Source organism: Pollachius pollachius (assembly GCF_949987615.1).
Source record: "Pollachius pollachius genome assembly, chromosome: 5".
Classification (NCBI taxonomy): domain Eukaryota; kingdom Metazoa; phylum Chordata; class Actinopteri; order Gadiformes; family Gadidae; genus Pollachius; species Pollachius pollachius.
Window position 1 is genome coordinate 24202976 of NC_136938.1, and position 21012 is coordinate 24223987.

The 21012-nt window shown below is 41.9% G+C and overlaps 4 protein-coding genes and 2 long non-coding RNA genes across 6 annotated transcripts; 3 read left to right on the plus strand and 3 right to left on the minus strand.

The window, feature by feature from the left end:
* Positions 1 to 207: 207 nt before the first annotated feature.
* mtfmt (mitochondrial methionyl-tRNA formyltransferase) lies at positions 208 to 3167 on the plus strand. Its single transcript, XM_079737083.1, has 9 exons — positions 208 to 635; positions 956 to 1153; positions 1409 to 1531; positions 1976 to 2078; positions 2167 to 2242; positions 2326 to 2417; positions 2509 to 2587; positions 2686 to 2759; positions 2893 to 3167. Exons 1-9 carry the CDS (start codon positions 400 to 402, stop codon positions 3073 to 3075), a joined length of 1164 nt encoding a protein of 387 aa, XP_079593209.1. The 5' UTR covers positions 208 to 399; the 3' UTR covers positions 3076 to 3167.
* A 181-nt stretch (positions 3168 to 3348) lies between these two features.
* Positions 3349 to 9213, minus strand: LOC307076240 (uncharacterized protein; the record flags this gene model as incomplete). Its single annotated transcript, XM_079737165.1, has 7 exons — positions 3349 to 4302; positions 4585 to 4698; positions 5606 to 5737; positions 7014 to 7070; positions 7608 to 7724; positions 8008 to 8102; positions 9021 to 9213. 7 exons carry the CDS (start codon positions 9211 to 9213, stop codon positions 4261 to 4263), a joined length of 750 nt encoding a protein of 249 aa, XP_079593291.1. The 3' UTR covers positions 3349 to 4260.
* Positions 9214 to 9413: 200 nt separating this feature from the next.
* LOC307076062 (WD repeat, SAM and U-box domain-containing protein 1-like) lies at positions 9414 to 11608 on the minus strand. The gene is made up of 4 exons (XM_079736911.1): positions 11561 to 11608; positions 11197 to 11373; positions 10793 to 10927; positions 9414 to 10615 (listed from the first exon to the last, which is right to left on the minus strand). Exons 1-4 carry the CDS (start codon positions 11601 to 11603, stop codon positions 10410 to 10412), a joined length of 561 nt encoding a protein of 186 aa, XP_079593037.1. The 5' UTR covers positions 11604 to 11608; the 3' UTR covers positions 9414 to 10409.
* Positions 11609 to 14909: 3301 nt separating this feature from the next.
* Positions 14910 to 15976, minus strand: LOC307076064. The gene is made up of 3 exons (XR_013811882.1): positions 15897 to 15976; positions 15543 to 15659; positions 14910 to 15008 (listed from the first exon to the last, which is right to left on the minus strand). It is a non-coding gene; the product is annotated as an uncharacterized lncRNA (long non-coding RNA).
* Positions 15977 to 17478: 1502 nt separating this feature from the next.
* LOC307076063 lies at positions 17479 to 18790 on the plus strand. Its single transcript, XR_013811881.1, has 3 exons — positions 17479 to 18137; positions 18254 to 18579; positions 18677 to 18790. It is a non-coding gene; the product is annotated as an uncharacterized lncRNA (long non-coding RNA).
* An 89-nt stretch (positions 18791 to 18879) lies between these two features.
* Positions 18880 to 20982, plus strand: LOC307076061 (uncharacterized protein). Its single transcript, XM_079736910.1, has 6 exons — positions 18880 to 18980; positions 19076 to 19233; positions 19330 to 19441; positions 19545 to 19788; positions 19982 to 20135; positions 20312 to 20982. The coding sequence occupies exons 2-6, from the start codon at positions 19126 to 19128 to the stop codon at positions 20597 to 20599; spliced, it is 906 nt and encodes a 301-aa protein (XP_079593036.1). The 5' UTR covers positions 18880 to 18980; positions 19076 to 19125; the 3' UTR covers positions 20600 to 20982.
* Positions 20983 to 21012: the final 30 nt, after the last annotated feature.

Sequence of the window (21012 nt, forward strand, 5' to 3'; positions counted from 1 at the left end):
CTATTGTAAAGGGTTGAAAGTGTAGAAGACAAAAGTCCCCTTTTTTTGAGTGGACGCTGTAGTCCACCCGCCAGTCCACGAGGTGGCGGGATGCACACCTCCTCGAGTTCCCAAAACACCAATAGCAGAAGATCGCCTCTCTTGCCGGACCGGAAGCATGCTGTCATGACTTCAGTCATGGCGGCGCCCTGCAGCAACGACATCAAGTCAAGGCAATGAGACGAGAACTAAGATACAAGCATAGTCTGATGTTTGATGCTTTTATTTATCCTGTATGTCTTTGAACTCATGGGAGTCTCCGCATTGCGACTGAATACGAGCATCCATGAGTCATAACGTTGCTGCTCCGCTCTTCTGTCCTCACTTTGTCTATGGGAAATCAATATTGATAATGAAACTATGATGTTGTTGCCTATGTGGAACCATGTCAACACAAGACAACTTGCACTAAAGATACTTGGCCTCCGATGCCACAAACACTCCAGTGCATGTGTGGGACTGTTGGGTGAGAAAGCCCAGAGGTCCGAGTATAAACACCGTAGGCTCTGCTCCACATCAGGACCACCCTGGAGGGTTCTGTTTTTTGGGACGGATGATTTTGCACTGGAGTCTCTTAAGTCCCTGACAGCCACCAGGTACAACCCGCCGCCCGATCGTTTCATACAACTTCATGTTCAACATGAGTTTTGTTTCATTTGGCACATCCACTTTCAGCTTAATTGAGTACAACGACAAGGAATAATGCTTTTCAAATTTATTGAGTAACCTTATTTTGAAAGCAAATGGTCAGATCAAGGCATCATTGCTGTATGTCATTTTTCGTTCTTCTATTTTAAGTAGTGTATTATTTACTCATGGAGAAATAAGTAAAGTTTGCTCAAGACTCTTTACAATCAAGAGTATAACTTTGCCATACTACCTTAACATGACAAAAGTCTGTTTATGATCTTTTCAGGGGATCTAATGAAAGCGTTGTGGCGTCTCTGGAGGTTGTTGCTCTGTCCAACAACGTTCCCGTGAAGAAGTTTGCGGACCAAAATGGACTTCCCGTCCACATCTGGCCTGTCGTAGACCTCCAGGGTCACTTTGATGTCGGCGTGGTGGTATCGTTCGGCTGCTTACTCAAAGAGCGACTAATACGCCAATTTCCATTGTGAGCAACTATACAAACTCTTTATCAAGTGTACTTTACATTTAAATTTTACATTTGGGACAGTTAGCAGACGCTTTTATCCAATGCGAATTACAATAAGTACATTTGTCAGAAGAAGGAGAAACAATATATTGTTGTCAGTACAGTAAGGATGTTCATAGAACCAAGTACCAAGCACCGATAAGGTTAACCCATTCCCCGAGTAGGAGCTTTGACAGTGTGAAACACTGTGTGTGTCGTTGTGCCCGACTACAGTGGAATCCTCAACGTGCACCCGAGCCTGTTGCCACGGTGGCGAGGCCCAGCGCCGGTGTTCCATACCGTCCTGCACGGAGACGCCGTCACAGGGGTCACCATCATGCAGATACGGCCCTGTAGGTAGGAGCCACTCCCGCCCTGTGTCGGGGGTTTGTCGCAGCCAGACCTTTAGCACAGTGCTTTTATCCAGTGGGACTCAAGCTCAACCTCTACCTCTACGTCGAAAAGCCGGCACGGGTCTCAAGGTTAGCAGTGGCGGCCGTAGCTTATGTGCGCCTCTCTGTGTAGCTATACGTCTGGAGAAGAGCCATGATCGCTGCAGCCGGTGGACGCCCATGTCTGCTATTGACACTGAAGTAGGATTCAACCTTTAATGTGAATTCATGTAATAAAGGAGCGAACGTCTTTGGTCAACGATCAGGACAGTGTGGAGCGAACACAGCACCCTTTGGCTGAAAGTCAGACACCATATGAGCCACCACATTAACCGCAAACTGGCAGCTTACTATTTTTTTTATATTTGTATTAACCTAAGGACTTGATTCAATGCATTCTTTGCCATAGGTTTGATGTGGGGCCCATACTCCGCCAGGAGACTTACTCGGTGCCCACAGACTGCACTGCTGACCAGCTAGGGGCAACCCTGGCCACCAAAGGGGCCCATCTGGTAGGCCCCTCTCTGTCTGTCACTCTGCCCATTGAGCACCAGAGAAAGGTTTGTGACTGCATTTATGAGTCCCGTCTCTTAATTCCAGCTGATGGACACACTTAAGACACTTCCAGAGAGACTTGCTAACAAAGTGGAGCAAAACCAGGCAGGAGCAACATCAGGTACGTTCTGGTTTGAAGCGCACAATCTTTCAAAATAAATGCCTGTTTATTGTGAACTTATGAAAACCCAACCTCCCTCATAGCTCCCAAAATTAGTATTTCAATGAGCTGGGTGTCGTGGGAGGACCAAACCTCTGGCGAGATCGATCGTCTGTTTCGTGCCATTGGCTCACGGGTGAGGACGGTAGATATGTTTCCTTTTTTCTAGGGTTGTTTAGGACTTGTCTTTATAATGTATGCTCATCATACATTATCCACTGCTTTAGATTCCCTTGAGAACCCTATGGATGGGAAAGACCATCAAACTTCTGGACTTTGTTGGAAAATGTGACATTTCTTTATCAGGTACAGAATTACAATTTAAAAAAAGTGTAAATTAATTTAATTGAGAATTGGAGAAACTCATGAAATCTGATTTCTCACTTGATTTGTGCATTTTCAAGGTCATGCAAGGCCACCAATTCCTGGTTCGATCATCTATCTTAAAATGTCAAACACGTTGGCAGTCTGTTGCAAGGTATGCAAGACAAAAATAAATCATGTTTCCTTTGTTAATGATTAACATCTTCGGTTCAGAATATCTGACCTAACTGAATTTGGATTTAATTAAAGTGAAATTTAAAATGTTTCCTGCTTCATATATGTTCCAGGAAGGCTGGGTGGGATTCAATGCTGTTGTATTGAAGAAACGGCTGTCAGCAGCAGACTTCTACAATGGATACATGCACCACGGCCTAACGGGAAAGCCATCACATCAGCCAGAACAATGCTTGTTCATCAGCAACAGAACTGAAACATCTAAATGCACAGAACTGAAAGAAACGATAGCATAGCTTTTGAGGTGACAATAAAATACTAATTTGGTTGCTCTGTATTTAGTATGTCTGTTTTAAGACATTTCCCTGTACAAATGTGTTGATCTGAAATTCCAAAGGTGTGATACATAAATGTACCATTAATTGAAAACATTTATTTCTATAAATAAACAAAAACAATGTCATAAAACATATGGTATATATAATTTCTCTGGTATGTGGTGAGGTCCGTTATAGCACATTCTAGTTGCCGTGTCACAACCGCACTAGGAAGTTGGGCAGGAAGGCGAATACAATGCATGGTGCATGGATGGGGCATAATAAAAAGAACAACCCAAGTAGTATGGCTGTGTGTATGAGATGAATTTATTTTCTTGCAACTCGTCCACAGCCTACTTCCCGATTGTAATAACCACACACTATGAAATGCTGATTATATATCCTTTTTGTGATGTTTTTTGGAGATCAGCAAAGGCTGAATAAAGGCTCAATAACTACACAACAGAAAAAGATCTATAAAGACAGACCGATATATACATAGTTGTCTGATTGTTTTGGGTAGTTATATCTGGTTTTGATTTAGCCCACTGTGTCACATGACATGGAAGCTATTAAAAAAACTGCAATTATCTTTTTTATCTTGCCATTCAGGGCTTTCGTAGTTTCCACACTAAGCCTATTAGGGTATCACAACAGATTCACTCTCACCCTATTCTACTGCATTTCCAAAATCACTGTTTCTAAAGCATCCAATGTTTCAAATCCATCACAGCACTGTTTTGATTTAAGATAATCAGCACAGATTAGAGAGCTGCTCAGGAACACAGACATTGACATTAAATGTTCTTCATCAGCCTGGCCTCTTGGTTTCTAAATATTAGTCCTGTATTCTACTCTACAAATTCATTGCTGGTTTATGTTAAAGATACAGGATGCTATGTAAATAAAGTTATTTTTACTACAGAAACATGGCATTAGTACATCAGGTATTTGTTTCTGTGTCATCAGTAGTGGTTTAGTAAGAATGGGTATTCACAATGTGTAAAAGGTAAATATAGGCGGTACCCATTGATACACATATCTCTACCAAGGCTAACACATTTGAATAGGTTTTGTATACAACATGGCATTAATGAGTCCAAAGAGAAGTGTGTGTGTGCGTAAATGCGTGCGTGCGAGTACGTGTGTGTGTGTGCATGCTCCTCATTCAGTTGGCGGTTGGCGTTGCATCATCAGGACCTGGGTCTGAGAAAATAAGATGGATGAAAAGAGATGGGATATGGAGAGAGAGAGAGATGAAAAGAGATAGAGAGATGAGATGGAGCAAGATAAGAAGAGGTAGGGAAAGATGAGATGGAGAGAATAAGATTAAGAGAGAGAGATGAGATGAGATGTGAAGAAGAGGGGGAGGGATTACAAAAGATAGCCGATGCTTTGTGTGTTTAAGTGTGTTTGTATTGGCCTGTGTGCGTGCATGCATTTGTGTGTGGGTGTGTGTGTGTGTGCATGTGTCTTTTAACTAGTCACCTGGCTACCGGAGGACCGTAGAGAGATACCGGCAAGTGCTGACATGGTGATGAAGATTAACACTCCTACGAAGGTGTAGACCTCAATCACCATGTATAACGTTAACGCCAGAATCTACAAACAAAAACGGCACATATACACACACACTCAATCTCCTCATCCCGGTTAATTTAAACTGAGTTCCCACTACTTTACTAAGCTTCAATACATAGAAGTAATTACATGTGTCATTATTATTATTCCTGAGGTTTGATGTGTTTTGAGCAGCAACGCCTACCTGGGCTGTCAGTATACCCATAACACTTAGATAAGTTAAAGGGGACATATCATACCACCAGGTGTGAGTGTGATTAGCCATTACAAGCAGGTTTGAAAATGTGCAGCATTGTGACATCACAGGTTGGCGTGTCCATCTATCCGTCACACATCTAGATGGACACGCCCACCTGTGATGTCACAATGCTGCACATTTTGAAAACGGCTTGTAATGGCTAATCACACTCACACCTGGTGGTATGATATGTCCCTTTAATAAGGTGGGTCTGCCTCTGTCTGAGAATATTTCAATTCTCTCTCACTCCTGGGTCATTTCTGACCAATCAGGGCATCTCTTCGCTGATTGGTTCAGGGAAACAATGTTGCCTGTCAATCACAGCTTTGTGAAATGCAACAAGTCTCATTAGGGAGAAACATAGGGAGAGATAGGGGCAGAGAGGGAATGGACTTTTTTTGTTTTTGTTTAGTCTCTTGGCTCTTCTCAGCTCTTTCTACTGACGACTCTGGAATCTTACTAACAACACCTTTAAGGCCAAATTATACTGTGGTATTAAATAGCAGCCATACTTTCCTACACTTCTGCCTGCATTGGGGAAGGCTGGGGTGGTGGTGGGCGAATTTCTACTCGGCACATGCATGCGTGAGATAAACGTCTTCAATCAACCGCCTATCAGTTATGGGGAGATTGATTAGGGCGCATGATGTGTCTGCCCAGCACTAGCTACTCGACCAAAAAATCTCTTACTTTGCTTTCCTCCCCAGAACTGTGATTCCAACGGCTGTCATGTACATACAGCAAGATGGGCAGAACTTTTAGGAAGGCCACCCACAGCGCAGCCAGCAATGCCACGATGCTAACAGCGAGACTAGCTGTCACCTGGGGACAGAGAAGAAGAACGGGGACAGTGTTCGGAAAGTTCACTCTCTACGTGAACTAATTCAAAGCTCAGTTCACAATTTTTAAAATGAGCTAGTTCAGTTAAACGTTCATAATTCAAAATTTTGAACTAAGTTCACCGTTCGAAAAAATGAACTAGTTCATAGTTCTTTTTTTCAATATGTTGCTGTGAGCTATTCGTTTTATCCGGTATTTTGAACATTGAGCCCCCTTTGTGGTTTGTCTAGGATGAAATAGAGTGGTTGAATCAATTATCGTAGCGAAATACAGTTTCTATCGTGTTTTATTGCACATTTAGCGCATTTTGTAAATCCCATTGATTTCTGTTGGAAGACTCATTGCTCGTTGGCCGGAAACGGAAAGGGGGGGTGTTCACGTTTGGTTGTAGTCTTTTCGCTAGCCCTACTGATGAGACGGAGAACCGGGCGAAAAGACTACAACCAAACGTGAACAGCCCCCCTTTCCGTTTCCGGCCATCAAGCAATGATTATATGAGGTATTCTAGTCCGCTGAACTATGAGCCAGAGAGCTAACGTTATGGATTGTACATATTTATAATTCGAAATTCGTCTCAGCCTTTATACCACAGATACTCTAGGGTCTATAGCATATAACCGCAGTGTCTGATTACAGTTTAATTCATTTTCCACAATTTAACAGCTCTCGTTTTGAAGAATAATCACCGCGCCATTCCTTTCAATGGGAATCGCGCCGGTCTATACTTTCAAAATAAAGTGTACATATTTATAATTTTAAATTCGTCCCAGCCTTTATACGACAGATACTATAGGATATATAGCATATAACCGCATTTTCTGATTACAGTTTAATGTAACAGTAAGCCTGCAACACCGCAACTGCAAATTAACCACACGGAGATTACCATGGCAACCGGTCAAACAACACGGCGATCTGCGCGCGCATCCGCCGTGTTGATAAACAAATAACCCCCATATTGAACGAAGTTAAACCAAGTGTGCGTGCCGTTCACAGACACCAGAATGAACGAGTTCACAGTAACGTTCATCAGGCAGTAATACAGTACGTTCAGTTCACGTTCGCCCAAAATATGACCGAGTTCATGAACTATCGTTCAATGAACGCGTTCAGGCACAACACTGAACGGGGAGGGGTCTTTGTACAAGCTAGATAGCATTTATTTAACACCACACACTTCTTTCATTTTCACTGAATGGATAAACAGAGATATTAACAATTTTTATCACAAGATTAGAGGTTGTATTGCAAAACATACCGTTTTTTTGGTTGGGTTATACTCCGTCGAGATGTACAGTATTCCACACACAATGAACTGTAAGTAAAAATGTTCAGTATGATGCCATATGGTTTAAATTAGGTATTCAAATAATTCATGGCATTTAAAAATATATCTGGTTCAAATCAAGGGATTAATGATTCATTTTGATAATAATAATATAAAATATTAATATATCCAGGAGAATTCCATTCAATTATGCTGTATATCTGATTTAAGAGAATTATAAGAGTGAATTTAGTGAGTGAAATGCACTGTGAGAATTTCTGTTTACTGTTGACTGTGCCTGCCTCTGTTTGAGACCATTAATTGTTTAAACCATCTCTTCCCTGATTTGTCTGTGGAATCCTGCCTATCAATCACAGGAGGGTGAATTGAACACTTCGGGCGGAGAAACGTGGGGAGGGAGCAGGGATGGCCCATTTTTGGTTGATTAGTTTCCAAATCTTGCTATCTTCTGCTCTCTTCCCCTATCTCATACAACTCTTAAATCTTACAGCAGCTTTACTCAAAATGCACCAACTGTACATTTCACCCAACTGCTTTCATTTCTCTGAGCAGTGTACTACTAACCATTGGGCTGAGCCAGAAGCCTGGCTGGATGTACACACCAAACCTTAGCGTCTCAGTGACCTCGCTCAGTGGAATGGACAGAATGAAAAACGAGGAGCCAAGGATCAGCAATACGATCTGATCTACCACACACAAACACATACACACACACACACACACACACACACACACACACACACACACACACACACACACACACACACACAACCATTACAGAATTCAACAAGACCACTTCACAAATGTCAAATATGATATCAAATATTTTCATCTTGAGTAAATTAAAAATATACAATGTGCCACTTACATGCGTGTGTGTGTGTGTGTGTGTGTGTGTGTGTGTGTGTGTGTGTGTGTGTGTGTGTGTGTGTGTGTGTGTGTGAGAGTGTGTGTTGTGTCTTACACCGATGATCTTGGGTTGTCCCTTGATGAAGCGGTGCAGGGGTTTGTCTCCGCCCAACACGGTGTTCTTCTGGATAATTGTACATTCTGCATGGCCTGAAAGAATAGTGTGACAGGAATCATCATTAAAAGCGGTTGAACTGTGTCAGGCGGTACCGGATGTTCATACATATACATGTGATAGATTAAAAAGAAATGCATAAAACAGAACGAAACATATTTGAATATATGACCATATGATAGCAGCTTCCTTGAAACCATACTGGCATTAGTGCGATTTCCTTGCAACCACACTAAAACAACAGTGTGCTTGAGGGCACAATAGAGAGAATATGCAAGGAGAGATGACTCTTTTATTTACAAAAATGAAGCCCCAACTACTTAGGTGTCGAGGTATTTCTGGATTAAAGTCGTCCTGAATGACTTCTAGTGTCCTTTCCCGACCAGGCGACCGCCCTTCCCATTTTAAAGCAACAGGGTCCATCTGTTTACAACAGGACACTTTTATTACAGCAACCCCCCAATTCAGCCTTTGCATCTACTAAATGCATTGAGTAGGCTAGCATAGGCCTACAGGATACATCACATAAGCAAAAAAATGTCCAACAAAAACGCGATCAATATCACTATTGTCTCCGCCCAAAGCCTGGAGTGTATTGGGCTCTGCAGTTTTGGATATGGCGCTGGCTACTTTTACTACTTTTATGACACTCCTACGTTTCAGATGTCAAGCAGCCCCAGAGTGTCAATGAAATGCTGTGAGGTTTGGGATATTAAGCCAAACAGGAACAGGGCTAGGCCTACTCATCAGAATGTTGATAGTTAGATATCAGTTAGATATAACGTTTCCAAACATTTGTTACACAATTCCAGGACGCATCCTTTCGCCAATATTCCTCCAAACTGTCCAATCTATTGTTAACAACCGCATCTTACAAGTGCCAAAAAGTCCCTACTAGACGCGACAAGGTTGGCGGGGAGAAAGTTGGACGCAAAATAACGTTTTCCACAAACCTGGTAAAGCGTCGGTTTCGGTGCGTGCTGGATCCATTTTTTTTTTGATAATTAAATGCTGGATTTGCAAAAAAAGTGGAGCTCTTTGGTAAGTTTCAGCCCCTCTTACGCAACAGTCTCCAAGCCATACGCAGTGCATCTGGACATGACTCACTGCCAGCAACATCGCCTCCCTTTTGGTGATACAAAACATGCCCCCCACAGGCTATGATTGTTTTGCAGTTCAAATCTGAAATCTGAGCTTCCATAGAACACTGACAATAAAATCATCAATATGACCCAGGAAGTATAACTCATTTGAAACGAGGAATCCTGTTCTTGATACATAACCATTTAATTACAGTAATGATTGCTTACATACAACACATGATATATTATTTAAATGAAGTGCAGAGAACATGAAATGTGTATTGGTAAATGACTACAACAGGACTACTAAATTACATGCACGATTCAACGATGGAAAGAAAAACAGACTTTTCACAGAGTCCACCACAGAGTCCAGGGTATGAGCATTCATTTTGTCTGTCTCCTTTAAAGAGACACCAGCGGCGAGTCCTCTGGTGTTTGACTCGCCACAATAAAAGTTCATGGGTTCAATCCCCAAAGACATACACACAATGGGCAGGCATCCTTTAAGCTTCAGCTGCTTAGCAGCCACTGTTATACAAACTACACAGGACATGTTAAGGAGGGTTTGGAGACATACACATCAAGTCAACCAGCCATAAATACAAAACAAAAATAAATTTAACCGAGTTGACTTGTTGAGTCCGCACACTGCCTGAATGTAACTGTTTGATTGGATGATACTGTTATGATTTTGGGATTTTTTGCTGGCCTCTAGTGGCTACTATGACCTTGTGTTTCATGCTTCTGTTTGGGTTCGGCCATCTTGGGTTTGCCACCTGAGGTTAATCTGTTGATTATCATGTGTCCAATTAAGTGTGGGTACTTAAACCTTGTTTTCAGTTCCTGCTGTGCTGGGTTTTTGTCCAAACGCCCATAGTAAGCTTATGCTAAGAACTTTACCCTGTTTATCGTATATTCGCCTTTTTGAGTTTTTTGAGAACTAGAATGTCACTTTGGATTTTGGAATGTACCTTGTTTTACCTTTTTGTCTGGAACTCCTGAGTTTTTGGAACGTGTTATTAAAACTTTTCATTGGAGACTACCTCTGCATCGGAGTCCGGTTTAAGCCCTGTTCCAGCCTAACAGATACTTAAGACTTTAAGAAACCTTTGCTGTTGAGTGCGACGCCAACCACACCCCCGGCCACCTCACTCACACCCTGTTCCTCTTCCAGAAAAACAACCAGAAGGCCTTCGGAGAGCCTTCTGGTTGTGTCTAAGACATGCGTTACATCAACAACACCGGATAGGCCGTGGCTTATGTATCCCCGGTATTCTCTCTTGCGTGGTGAGTCCCGTTGAGGCGGTTCCCAGGTCCGCTGGTGGCCCAGCGCCCGATGGCCATCTTCAGGGTGTGGTTGGGCGTGAGCAGGGTAGTCTTCAGGGGCAGGTTGGTCATGGGGCTGGAGCGGTTCCGGCTGTTGATCCAGCTCTCAATGGCCTCCCTCTCATAGGAGTAGCCGTCTGGGTTAAAAGACAATCATTCAACTTTATATATAAAATAAAAGTACAAGCAGGTAAAATAAGAAATACATTTCAGACATACAGTCCATCTAAATAAAAAAAAAGCTGTGACAAAAAAACGTTTTGTGTGCTGTTTTGAGGTATACAGTGTTGAACCACGGTTGTTGTTAAGCTCACCTGCAGCGATGACGGGCTCCTTCATCAGCTCTCTGGTGATTGGACACAGGTACTCATCAGGTACACCCGAACACACAGACACACCTTTTAACTCCTCGATCTTCCTGAGGACCTTACCACGCAAACCCACTGACTCTGGCAGCAGACACACAGACATAGACATTGACACAGACACGGACACAAAAGACCAATGTTTAAGACCATCCACAGATTACCCTCTAGCTCCACCTAGAGGTTGAGGTTGTCTTTACATTTTCCTTAGGTTTAGGATGACAACAATCTAACTAGGGGGTAGATTATATTATAAGGAAAAGTGCTATATATATACCTGTTTCTTTTCCTTTGTACCACTATAATAGTGGTAGTGTTTGTTAATACTGACAGTTATCAGCACTTTCTCTCACCCACGCGCAGCTCCACCAGTGTGTCTTTGGTCATTCCCAGAAGCTCCGCCCCATCGATGTTATTGGCTCGGAACGTGACGGCCAATCCCTCTAGGCCCTCCTCCACGAGCCACGCCCCAACATCCTCCTCTGACCAATCAGAGACCAGCAGCCTGGACCGACCCGCTGCCGTTCTCCCTGAGAGGCAGATAGAGAAAGGGAGAGAAACAAAGAGCGACAGAGACAAAGGGTGAGGGACAGGGAGAGAAGACTACTAAAATACAGAATAATGTTTAATGACATCGAAATATCAGTCTGTTGTTGATACTAAACAATGGACTGACATTTGTCAGACCTAAAGGAAAGTTAAAGAGCAGTTTCCTACCGTTCCTGAAGGCTGTTGCGCAATCCTCTGAAATATAAAACATTTCAAATAAATGTAACATTTTATATAATTTCAACTAAGGACACATACAATCCAAGTTAACCTTGAAGTCTACGTAACCAAGGTAGTGGGAGGCTAGGATCAGCCTCTACCTGTAGGTATCCCTGAGCAAGAGGGCCCCTAACCCTAGCCCCTACCTGCTCATTAATAACCTGTCTCTGTACTGTCTATCCCCTATCCGCTCCTTAATGACCTGGTTCTAAATCCACCATCATTCGCTGACGATCAAGTGTCTAAACAAGTTAATAGTTGGTATGTACGTACAGTGGTTCCTGTGTTTATCAGCTGGGGAGAGATAAGGTAAACTCACCTGGGAATAATTTTCCACCTGATCAAGGCACGAAAGGTAGGGGGTGGGAGGGTGGGAGGGACACACACACACACACGCACACACATACACACGCACACGCACGCACACACACACACACACACACACACACACACACACAGTTTATTATTGATTATCTGATAGTATGGTTGCTGTTGTCTGTGCTGTATCCTCCAGAGGTTGAAATATTGTTAGTATTAGTAGTATTAGTAGTAATAGTATGAACTGACGGATATTTAACTATAATATTGCAATGATAGCATCAGTGGGAGAGAAGGCACACGCCGTCACATACCTAGAACACGACACATACATGATTATTACACTATTATAACCCTGCACACCAAAGCTCATTGTTCTCTCACCATTGGAGCAGAGATGCTTACCTTTCGTGTTGGTTCAACGTGTACACCAAAACCGCGTTGTTCTGAAAACGCAACAAACATCAACATCACTATCGTTAGTCAATACTCTATCCACATTATTGACAATAATGTAGAGTTAAGAATTTGTACCCAGTTAATGAATTTAGTGAGATATTCTTACAGCATCATATATGGTAACTTTTTTATCCACAGAGCTAAGAAATAAACAAATACAATTTCATAAATCAAGTTCCCGTGATTAAATGCAGACATTTAAAGCTGTGTCGAGACCCACACTCACTTAACTACAACACCAACCTAAAACGGCCTCTATAATACAAAGAGTATTTTTTTTTATTCTGTTCCAGAAAAAAAACAAAGTGCATCATTTTCTGGATGCGTGGACTGTGGTGTTTTAGCAGAACATAGGGATTCAGGTACTTCAGGGCACTCTGACTACTAGACTCTTAAACAGCCTCCTCCTGTAAACCTTTATTTTCGATTTTATGTAGATGAAAATCAGTTTATCTGATTTTGAATCAGCCCACTGGGTCACATGACATGGAAGCTTTTAAAAAAAACTGCAAATATCCTTTTTATCTTGCCATTTAGGGCTTCCGTAGTTTTCACATTAAGCCTATTAGGGCATCCCAACAGATTCACTCTCACCTTATTCTACTGCATTCCCCAAATCACTGTTATGAAAGAATCCAATGTTTCAAATCCATCACAGCACTGTTTTGATTTAAGATAATCAGCACAGATTTGAAAGCTGCTCAGGAACACCGACATTGACATTAAATGTTCTTCATCAGCTTGTCCTCTTTGTTTCTAAATATTAGTCCTGTATTCTACTCTACAAATTTATTGTTGGTTTATACTAGAGATAAAGAATGCTATGTAAATTTATTTATTTTTATTACATATACAGTATGGCATTAGTACATCAGGTATTTGTTTCTGTGTCATCAGCAGTGGTTTAGTAAGAATGGGTATTCACAACGTGTAAAAGGTAAATATAGGCGGTACCCATTGATACACATATCTCTACCAAGGCTAACACATTTGAATAGGTTTTGTATACAACATGGCATTAATGAGTCCAAAGAGAAGCGTGTGTGTGCGTAAGTGCGTGCGTGCGGGTACGTGTGTGTGTGTGTGTGCATGCTCCTCATTCAGTTGGCGGTTGGCGTTGCATCATCACGACCTGGGTCTGAGAAAATAAGATGGATGAAAAGAGATGGGATATGGAGAGAGAGAGAGAGGTGAAAAGAGATAGAGAGATGAGATGGAGCAAGATAAGAAGAGGTAGGGAGAGATGAGATGGAGAGAATAAGATTAAGAGAGAGAGATGAGATGAGATGTGAAGAAGAGGGGGAGGGATTACAAAAGATAGCCGATGCTTTGTGTGTTTAAGTGTGTGTGTGTTTGTGTGTGTTGGCCTGTGTGTGTGCGTGTGTGTGTGTGTGCGTGTGTGTGTGTGTGTGTGTGTGTGTGTGTGTGTCTTTTAACTAGTCACCTGGCTACCGGAGGAGCGTAAAGCAGTACCGGCAAATGCTGACACTCCTACGAAGATGTAGACCTCAATCACCACGTACAAAAAACGCACCAGAAGCTACAAACAAAAACACCACACATATACACACACGCTCAATCTTTTCATCCCAGTTATTTTAACCTGAGTTCCCACTACTTTACTTAGCTTGCAATACATAGAAGTAATTACATGTGTCATTATTATTATTCCTGAGGTTTGATGTCATTTTTAGCAGCATGCCTACCTGGGCTGTCAGTATACCCATACCAATAGATAAGTTAATAAGGTGGGTCTGCCTCTGTCTGAGAATATTTGGGTTTTCTGTCACTCCCGGGTCATTTCTGACAAACCAGGGCATCTCTTCGCTGATTGGTTCAGGGAAACCATGTTGCCTGTCAATCACAGTTGTGCAACAAGAAATGCAACAATTCTCAATTAGGGAGAAACATAGGGAGAGATGGGAGCAGAGAAGGAGGGGACTTTTTAGATTTTGTTTAGTTTCAAGATCTTGCATGCCTCAGATCTTCTCAGCTCTTTCTACTGACGACTCTGGAATCTTACTAACAACACCTTTAAGGGCAAATTATACCTTGGTATTAAATAGCTGCAATATTTCCCTACACTTGTGCCTGTATTGGGGAAGGCTGGGACGATGGTGGGCGAAATTCTACTCGGCACATGGGTGTTTGAGATTAACGCCTTTAATCGACCGCCTATCAGTTATGGGGAGTTTGATTGAGGCGCATGACTAGAGCGTCGGCCCAGCACTACCTCCTACGCCCATTGTTGACCAAACTCGACCAAAAAAATCTCTTACTTCGCATTCCTGCCCATAACCGTGATACCCAAAGATATAATGTCCATGCAGCAAAAAGGGCAGAACTGTTATGAAGGCCACCCACAGCGCAGCCAGCAATGCCACGATGCTAACAGCAAAACTTGCTGTCACCTGGGGACAGAGAAGAAGAACGGGGAGGGGTCTTTGTACAAGCTAGATAGCATTTGTTTAACACCGCACACTTCTTTCATTTTCATTGAATGGATAAACAGAGATATTAACAATTATTATCAAAAGATAAGAGATTGTATTGCAAAACATACCGTTTTTTTGGTTGGGTTATGCTCTGTCAAGATGTACAGTATTCCACACACAATGAACTGTAAGTAAAAATGTGCAGCACTCAATGATGCCATATGGTTTAAATTAGGTATTCAATTAATTAATTACAATAGAAAATTGTATCTGTTTAAAATCAAGGGATTAATGATTCATTTGATTATAAAATATGAATATATCCAGGAAATTTCCATTCAATTATGCGATAGGTAAAATTTAAGAATTTAGTGAGTGAAATGCACTGTGAGAATGTCTGTTTACAGTTGACTGCGCCTGCCTCTGTTTGAGACCATTTATGGTTTGGACCATCTCTTCCCTGATTTGTCTGTGAAATCCTGCCTATCAATCACAGGAGGGTGAATGCAACACTTCTTTATGGCAGAGAAACGTGGGGATAGCAGGGATGGCCCTTTTTTGGTCGTTTAGTTTCCTAATCGTGCTCTTTCCCCCTCTCTAATACAACTGTTAACTCTCTCTAATACAACTCTTAACTCTTACAGGAGCTTTACTCAAAATGCACCCACTGTAAATTTCACCCAATTACTTTTCTTTTCTCAGAGTAGTGGACTACTAACCAGTGGGCCGAGCCAAAAGCCTGGCTGGATGTACACACCAAACCTTTGCAGCGAAGGGAACTCTCTCAGTGGGATGGTCAGAATGAAGAACGAGGAGCCCATGATCAGCAATACGATCTGATGTAACACAACCACACACACCCCCATGACAGAATTCAACAAGACCACTTCACAAATGTCAAATATTAGATCAATTATTTTCATATTGAGTATATTAAAATACACAATGTCACTTGTCAGAAGTCAAAGTCAATAATGCAGGTTTAAATTGTAATTGTGCAAACACGTGCATGTGTGTGTGTGTGTGTGTGTGTGTGTGTGTGTGTGTGTGTGTGAGTGTGTGTTGTGTCTTACACCGATGATCTTGGGTTGTCCCTTGATGAAGCGGTGCAGGGGTTTGTCTCCGCCCAACACGGTGTTCTTCTGGATAATTGTACATTCTGCATGGCCTGAAAGAATAGTGTGACAGGAATCATCATTAAAAGCGGTTGAACTGTGTCAGGCGGAGCCGGATGTTCATACATATACATGTGATAGATTAAAAAGAAATGCATAAAACAGAACGAAACATATTTGAATATATGACCATATGATAGCAGCTTCCTTGAAACCACACTGGCATTACTGCGATTTCCTTGCAACCACACTTAAACAACAGTGTGCTTGAGGGCACAATAGAGAGAATATGCAAGGAGAGATGAATCTTTTATTTACAAAAATGAAGGTATTTCTGGGGGGTCGAGGTATTTCTGGATCAATGTCGTCCTGAATGGCTTCTAGTGTCCTGTCCCGTCCAGGCGACCGCCCTTCCCATTTTAAAGCAACAGGGTCCATCCGTTTACGTTCAAGAGGAAACTTTTATTACAGCGATCTCCCCATTCAGTCTTGGTATCTATTAAATGCATTGAGTAGGCTAGTATGCCTACAGGATACATCACATAAGCAAAAAACACGAAAATATCCAAAAAAAACGCGATCAACATCACTATTGTCTCCGCCCAAAGCCTGGAGTGTATGGGGCTCTGCAGTGGATGACTACTCATCAGAATATTTATCTAAAGTCAGATATAAGTTGCAAAGCTGCCAACTCTCACGCATTGGCCGTGAGACACACTCATTTGAATCACTTCACACGCTCTCACGCCACACCCCCGATTTCTCACGCTGAATTTCGTCTGACACACGTCTGACTCCGGGCAAAAAAAAAAAGAAAAAAAAATCGGTTCGGTTATCTGTTATCTACGTTTTTGAGTCTTGATTCATTCATAAACACCACCGCACAGGGTGATTAGTCGATTAGTTAGACTTAGTTGTGTTGTTTCGCGCTGCCAGAACCGGTCGGACTACTATCAGATGCTTGACTTTTTATCCAAAGAAGCCCGTCACTGGATTATATTCCCCCCTTTTCAGGTATGTATTTTTTAATAATTATAAGTGTTTATGCTCTTAAAGTAACCTATTCGTTTTAATGTGTAAACAAGAGAGATATTTGTAAACTATTAGTTTGAGGTCTAAATGCAGCACAACATAAATTGTACACCAGAAAAAAGCATATTGTAACTGATATACTAGCGCAGAATTATAAACCAACATGACTTTTATTAAACCTAAAGGTTTCAAGGATGCCCAATAAAAAAAAGCCAGGGCCATCAGCAGGAACAAAGAGAAATATTTTATTTTATCTATCGAAAAACCAGACACACAAGAAAAGGGCTACAGAACAACAACAAACAGAACAGGAACCAACAGAACAAGAGACCGAACAGGAACAGACAGAACAACGGACAGAACAGCGACCAACAGAACAAGAGACAGAACAGGAACAGACAGAACAAGAGACAGAACAGGAACAGATAGAACAGCCACAGACAGAGAATGAAGAACAGTGGTGGCCTGAGCAGGGGTCGAGGAGTAGAGCCATGTGTGGAGCTGCAAAATACAGGTCCATCTTTAAAAGTGAGTGGACCACAACATGGCCATTCATAACAAGAGGGACCCTCAGCACACATTACTGGTGCTCTGTGTGTCGTGTCGAGAACTCATGTTGCCACCAAGGGGTGACTGATGTTGTGCGACACATCAAGAGCAAGAGCCACCAGGACAAGCAGCAGGCACTTCAATCTCAGGCAACTTTAGACAGATTTTCAGTGCCCTGTTCCTCTGTTGTGGGTATGGCAGACCAAGAGGCTAAGGTATGCTATGTATCACTGTCATGGTCTGTCAAGGTTCAAGAGTTTTGTGTACTACTACTGTTCTATCACAATTTATAGTTTTGTCTAATATAATGTCTATTTCAACTCAACTGTGTTCTTTGGGGAGTACTAATAAAAAAAATCTTGCAGACAAGGAGGGCTGAGGTCAAAATAACCGCAACACTAGTGCAGCACAATGTTCCACTAGCTGTTGCAGACCACCTGGGGCCTCTTCTAAAGGAGTGTTTCAAAGACTCAAGAACAGCCCAGGAATACCGGTGTGCCAGGACAAAAATGTCCAGCATAGTAAACGAGGCGCTGGCACCACATTTTATGAGGGAGTTGGTCGATCAAATGAGGGAACAGCCATACACTCTAGTCACAGATGGATCCAATGACACAGGTAGTTCCCAAACTATGATGTTTTTCACCTTAACAATAATCTGGCATTATTTAGTTTTTGTGCATACATGTACATAAGAGGATGGGATGTTTTGCTTAACTATGCTGTCATTGCAGGAGTAGAGAAGATGAACCCCCTGACAGTCAGGATCTTTATGAAAGATAAGGTTGAACACCGCTTCCTGGGGATGTGTACTACTAGCGGAGCAAGCTGTGGGACAGCAGAAGTGATCTTCAGCAAGATCAAGACCACCTTGGAAGAAAAGGCTATTCCCTGGCAGAAGTGTGTTGGTCTTTCTGTGGATAATGCTGCAGTGAACACAGGTTCACAGACCTCCATTTCCTCCAGAATCCTGAAGGAACACCCCAGCATTTATGTTCATGGCTGCCCATGTCATATTGTCCATAATACCGCTAAAAAAGCTGGTGCAGGGTTTTTGGAAGTAAGTATAGGCCTAATTTTACTTCACATGTAACTAATATCTGTGTACTGATTACATGCATTAACCTTAATGTTTCTGGTCTGATTATGTATTGCAGGTTTCTAAATTTGATCTGGAGGACCTGATAGTGGATGTGTGCTACTGGTTTAAGGGTAGCACCAACCGAAAGGGCTACTTAAGAGATATGCACTTTTGACAGTCCCAATTAAAATATTGAAATACAGAACTTTTAATACATATGTTTTATAATTAAATGCCTGTAACAGAATTTTGTGAGCTTCACGAGGCAAAGTATATGGAGATCCTGCAGCATATCTCTGTTCGTTGGTTAAGCCTTGAGCGCTGCGTGACCCGGATTCTGAGGCTGTATGACCCTTTGGCCAGCTACTTCAAATCTGCCAGTATGGTCCCTCATGTCATTTCCCTTATGCATCTACTACTAATACCACAAGTTTGTTAGCTGTACATATTGCCAATTTTGTTTTTTCCATTTAAGATGAAAGTCAGGCGAGGTTCAGGAGACTTCGGGAGGCATTCACTGACCCCATGAGAGAGGTGTACCTGCTCTTTTTCCAGGCCAACATACCAACATTCACATCTTTCAACCTTCTACTGCAGAGAGAATGTTCATCAATATTCTTACTACATGATGAGGTACAGAAGCAGCGGATATACTTTTGCTGTTGTTGCTTTTTCTGCTGCAACATGTTTTACTGTTTTACACCTGTAAATGTCTGTGTTGATGTGTAGATGTTGAACTTCATTCGCAAGATGTGCAGTAAATTCATGGTACCTAGAGCGCTGATAGGCCACGAACAGCCACATGAGATTTGTTTCAAAGAAAAGGACAACCATTTGCCAGGTCAGTGTTTAATATTCTACTATTATAATTATAATTATTATTATTTTTATGATAAGCATGACACAGCATATCTGTCAACCTTGATTTGTTGTATCTGTGACAGGAAGAAAGCTGAACATTGGCTTTACCACTAGGGCCAAGCTCCACAGATTGCTTGATGATGGAGACATCACACCTCATCAGGTTGAGAAGTTCCATGAAGCTGCCCTCAGTTTTCTAATCAATGCTGTGGAGTATGCTATGAAGAAGCTGCCTCTGCAAGAGCCACTGCTCAAGCATGCAAAATTCATAGATGTCCGGCAAAGGTTGGAATGTGGCATGGAAGATGTCCTGTACTTTGTAGAGAGGTTAGGATTTCTTTCAGCAATCTCTGCTTGTTATCTGAGACTTAATGCCATGAATTCTATAACAAGAATGCCTCTAAGCACATGATCCATCCCTAACTGGCTTTTAAAAAAACAATTCTTTGGGTTGATGACATATATCATAAATACATCATATATCAAAAATAAAATACTTGTAACTCTGCTTTAAAATAAGGTTCCCTCACCTGCTCCCCTACCATGGGCCAGAGGAACATGATAAACTTAGTGAAGAGCTCCTGGAATACCAGACTATGGTATTACCACCCCTCCAGGACTCTGGACACGAGACAGAGAACTTCTGGGCTGAGATGGCAACCCGTAAACACAGGGTAAGAATGATTCTTGTACACCAATAACAGTAGAAAATTCAAATTAGAATCATTTGGTATGTATGCATAAAACTAGGTGCATGCATTTGGTTATAGACTAAATTAATTATCCTTTACTCCTCTTACAAAGTAATATTACATATTTTTACATTGTGTTCTTGGTTCCTTCTTCATAGGTGACAGGATTCCCTCTTTTCATGAGGCTATCAACAATTGCCAAGCTGGTCCTTGTTTTACCCCACTCCAACGCCGATGCAGAGAGGGTTTTTTCCGTGGTGGGGCTGAATAAAACCAAAACCAGAAACAGCCTGGCTCTGGATGGGACATTGTCGTCCATCATGACAATCAAGATGGCTGGCCTGGAGCCCTGCTTCAAGTGGGAGCCCTCCCAGGACATAATCAAGGCCTCAAAAAAGGCAACGTCTAAATACAATCAAGCACACAGCCATCAAGGAATGAGATAAGTAGCTGGAGATGAGTAATCTTTTTTTGTTAGCATATAGTTCTGTGATGGTTAAAAAATGTTTTGGGGTTTTTCATTTTTATTATTATTTTATTGTTTTAACACATACTGTGTACTACATATCTGTTTACTTTGTACTATGTGTTTACTTTTTCCCCAAATAAATATGCACAAAATGGGCCATGCTGTGTCCTGTGGTTCCATTTGTACACTCTGAGTAGTGCCTAAGGCCCATACATTGAGAACCACTGATGTATGGTCAGAGGTATGTGTTTTTTGTGTATGGCAGTGGGCCAAACAAAAATTGGCGTGTATATGGCAAAATTTTGGTTGGCCCGACAAAATCTCACTCCAAGGCTTTTTGAAAAGTTGGCAGCCCTGAAGTTGGATATAACGTTTCCAAAAGTTTGTTAA

Coding starts and splice junctions, on each gene's coding strand:
- mtfmt (XM_079737083.1), top strand. CDS start 400: ATGATGTTGTTGCCTATGTGGAACCATGTCAACACAAGACAACTTGCA. Junction 1,532..1,975: donor ATGCAGATACGGCCCTGTAG/GTAGGAGCCACT, acceptor TCTTTGCCATAG/GTTTGATGTGGGGCCCATAC. Junction 2,760..2,892: donor CGTTGGCAGTCTGTTGCAAG/GTATGCAAGACA, acceptor TATATGTTCCAG/GAAGGCTGGGTGGGATTCAA.
- LOC307076062 (XM_079736911.1), bottom strand. CDS start 11,603: ATGTTTTATATTTCAGAGGATTGCGCAACAGCCTTCAGGAACG. Junction 11,374..11,560: donor CGCAACAGCCTTCAGGAACG/GTAGGAAACTGC, acceptor TCTGCCTCTCAG/GGAGAACGGCAGCGGGTCGG. Junction 10,928..11,196: donor ACTGGTGGAGCTGCGCGTGG/GTGAGAGAAAGT, acceptor GTCTGCTGCCAG/AGTCAGTGGGTTTGCGTGGT.
- LOC307076061 (XM_079736910.1), top strand. CDS start 19,126: ATGAGAGAGGTGTACCTGCTCTTTTTCCAGGCCAACATACCAACATTC. Junction 19,234..19,329: donor TATTCTTACTACATGATGAG/GTACAGAAGCAG, acceptor GTTGATGTGTAG/ATGTTGAACTTCATTCGCAA. Junction 20,136..20,311: donor TGGCAACCCGTAAACACAGG/GTAAGAATGATT, acceptor CCTTCTTCATAG/GTGACAGGATTCCCTCTTTT.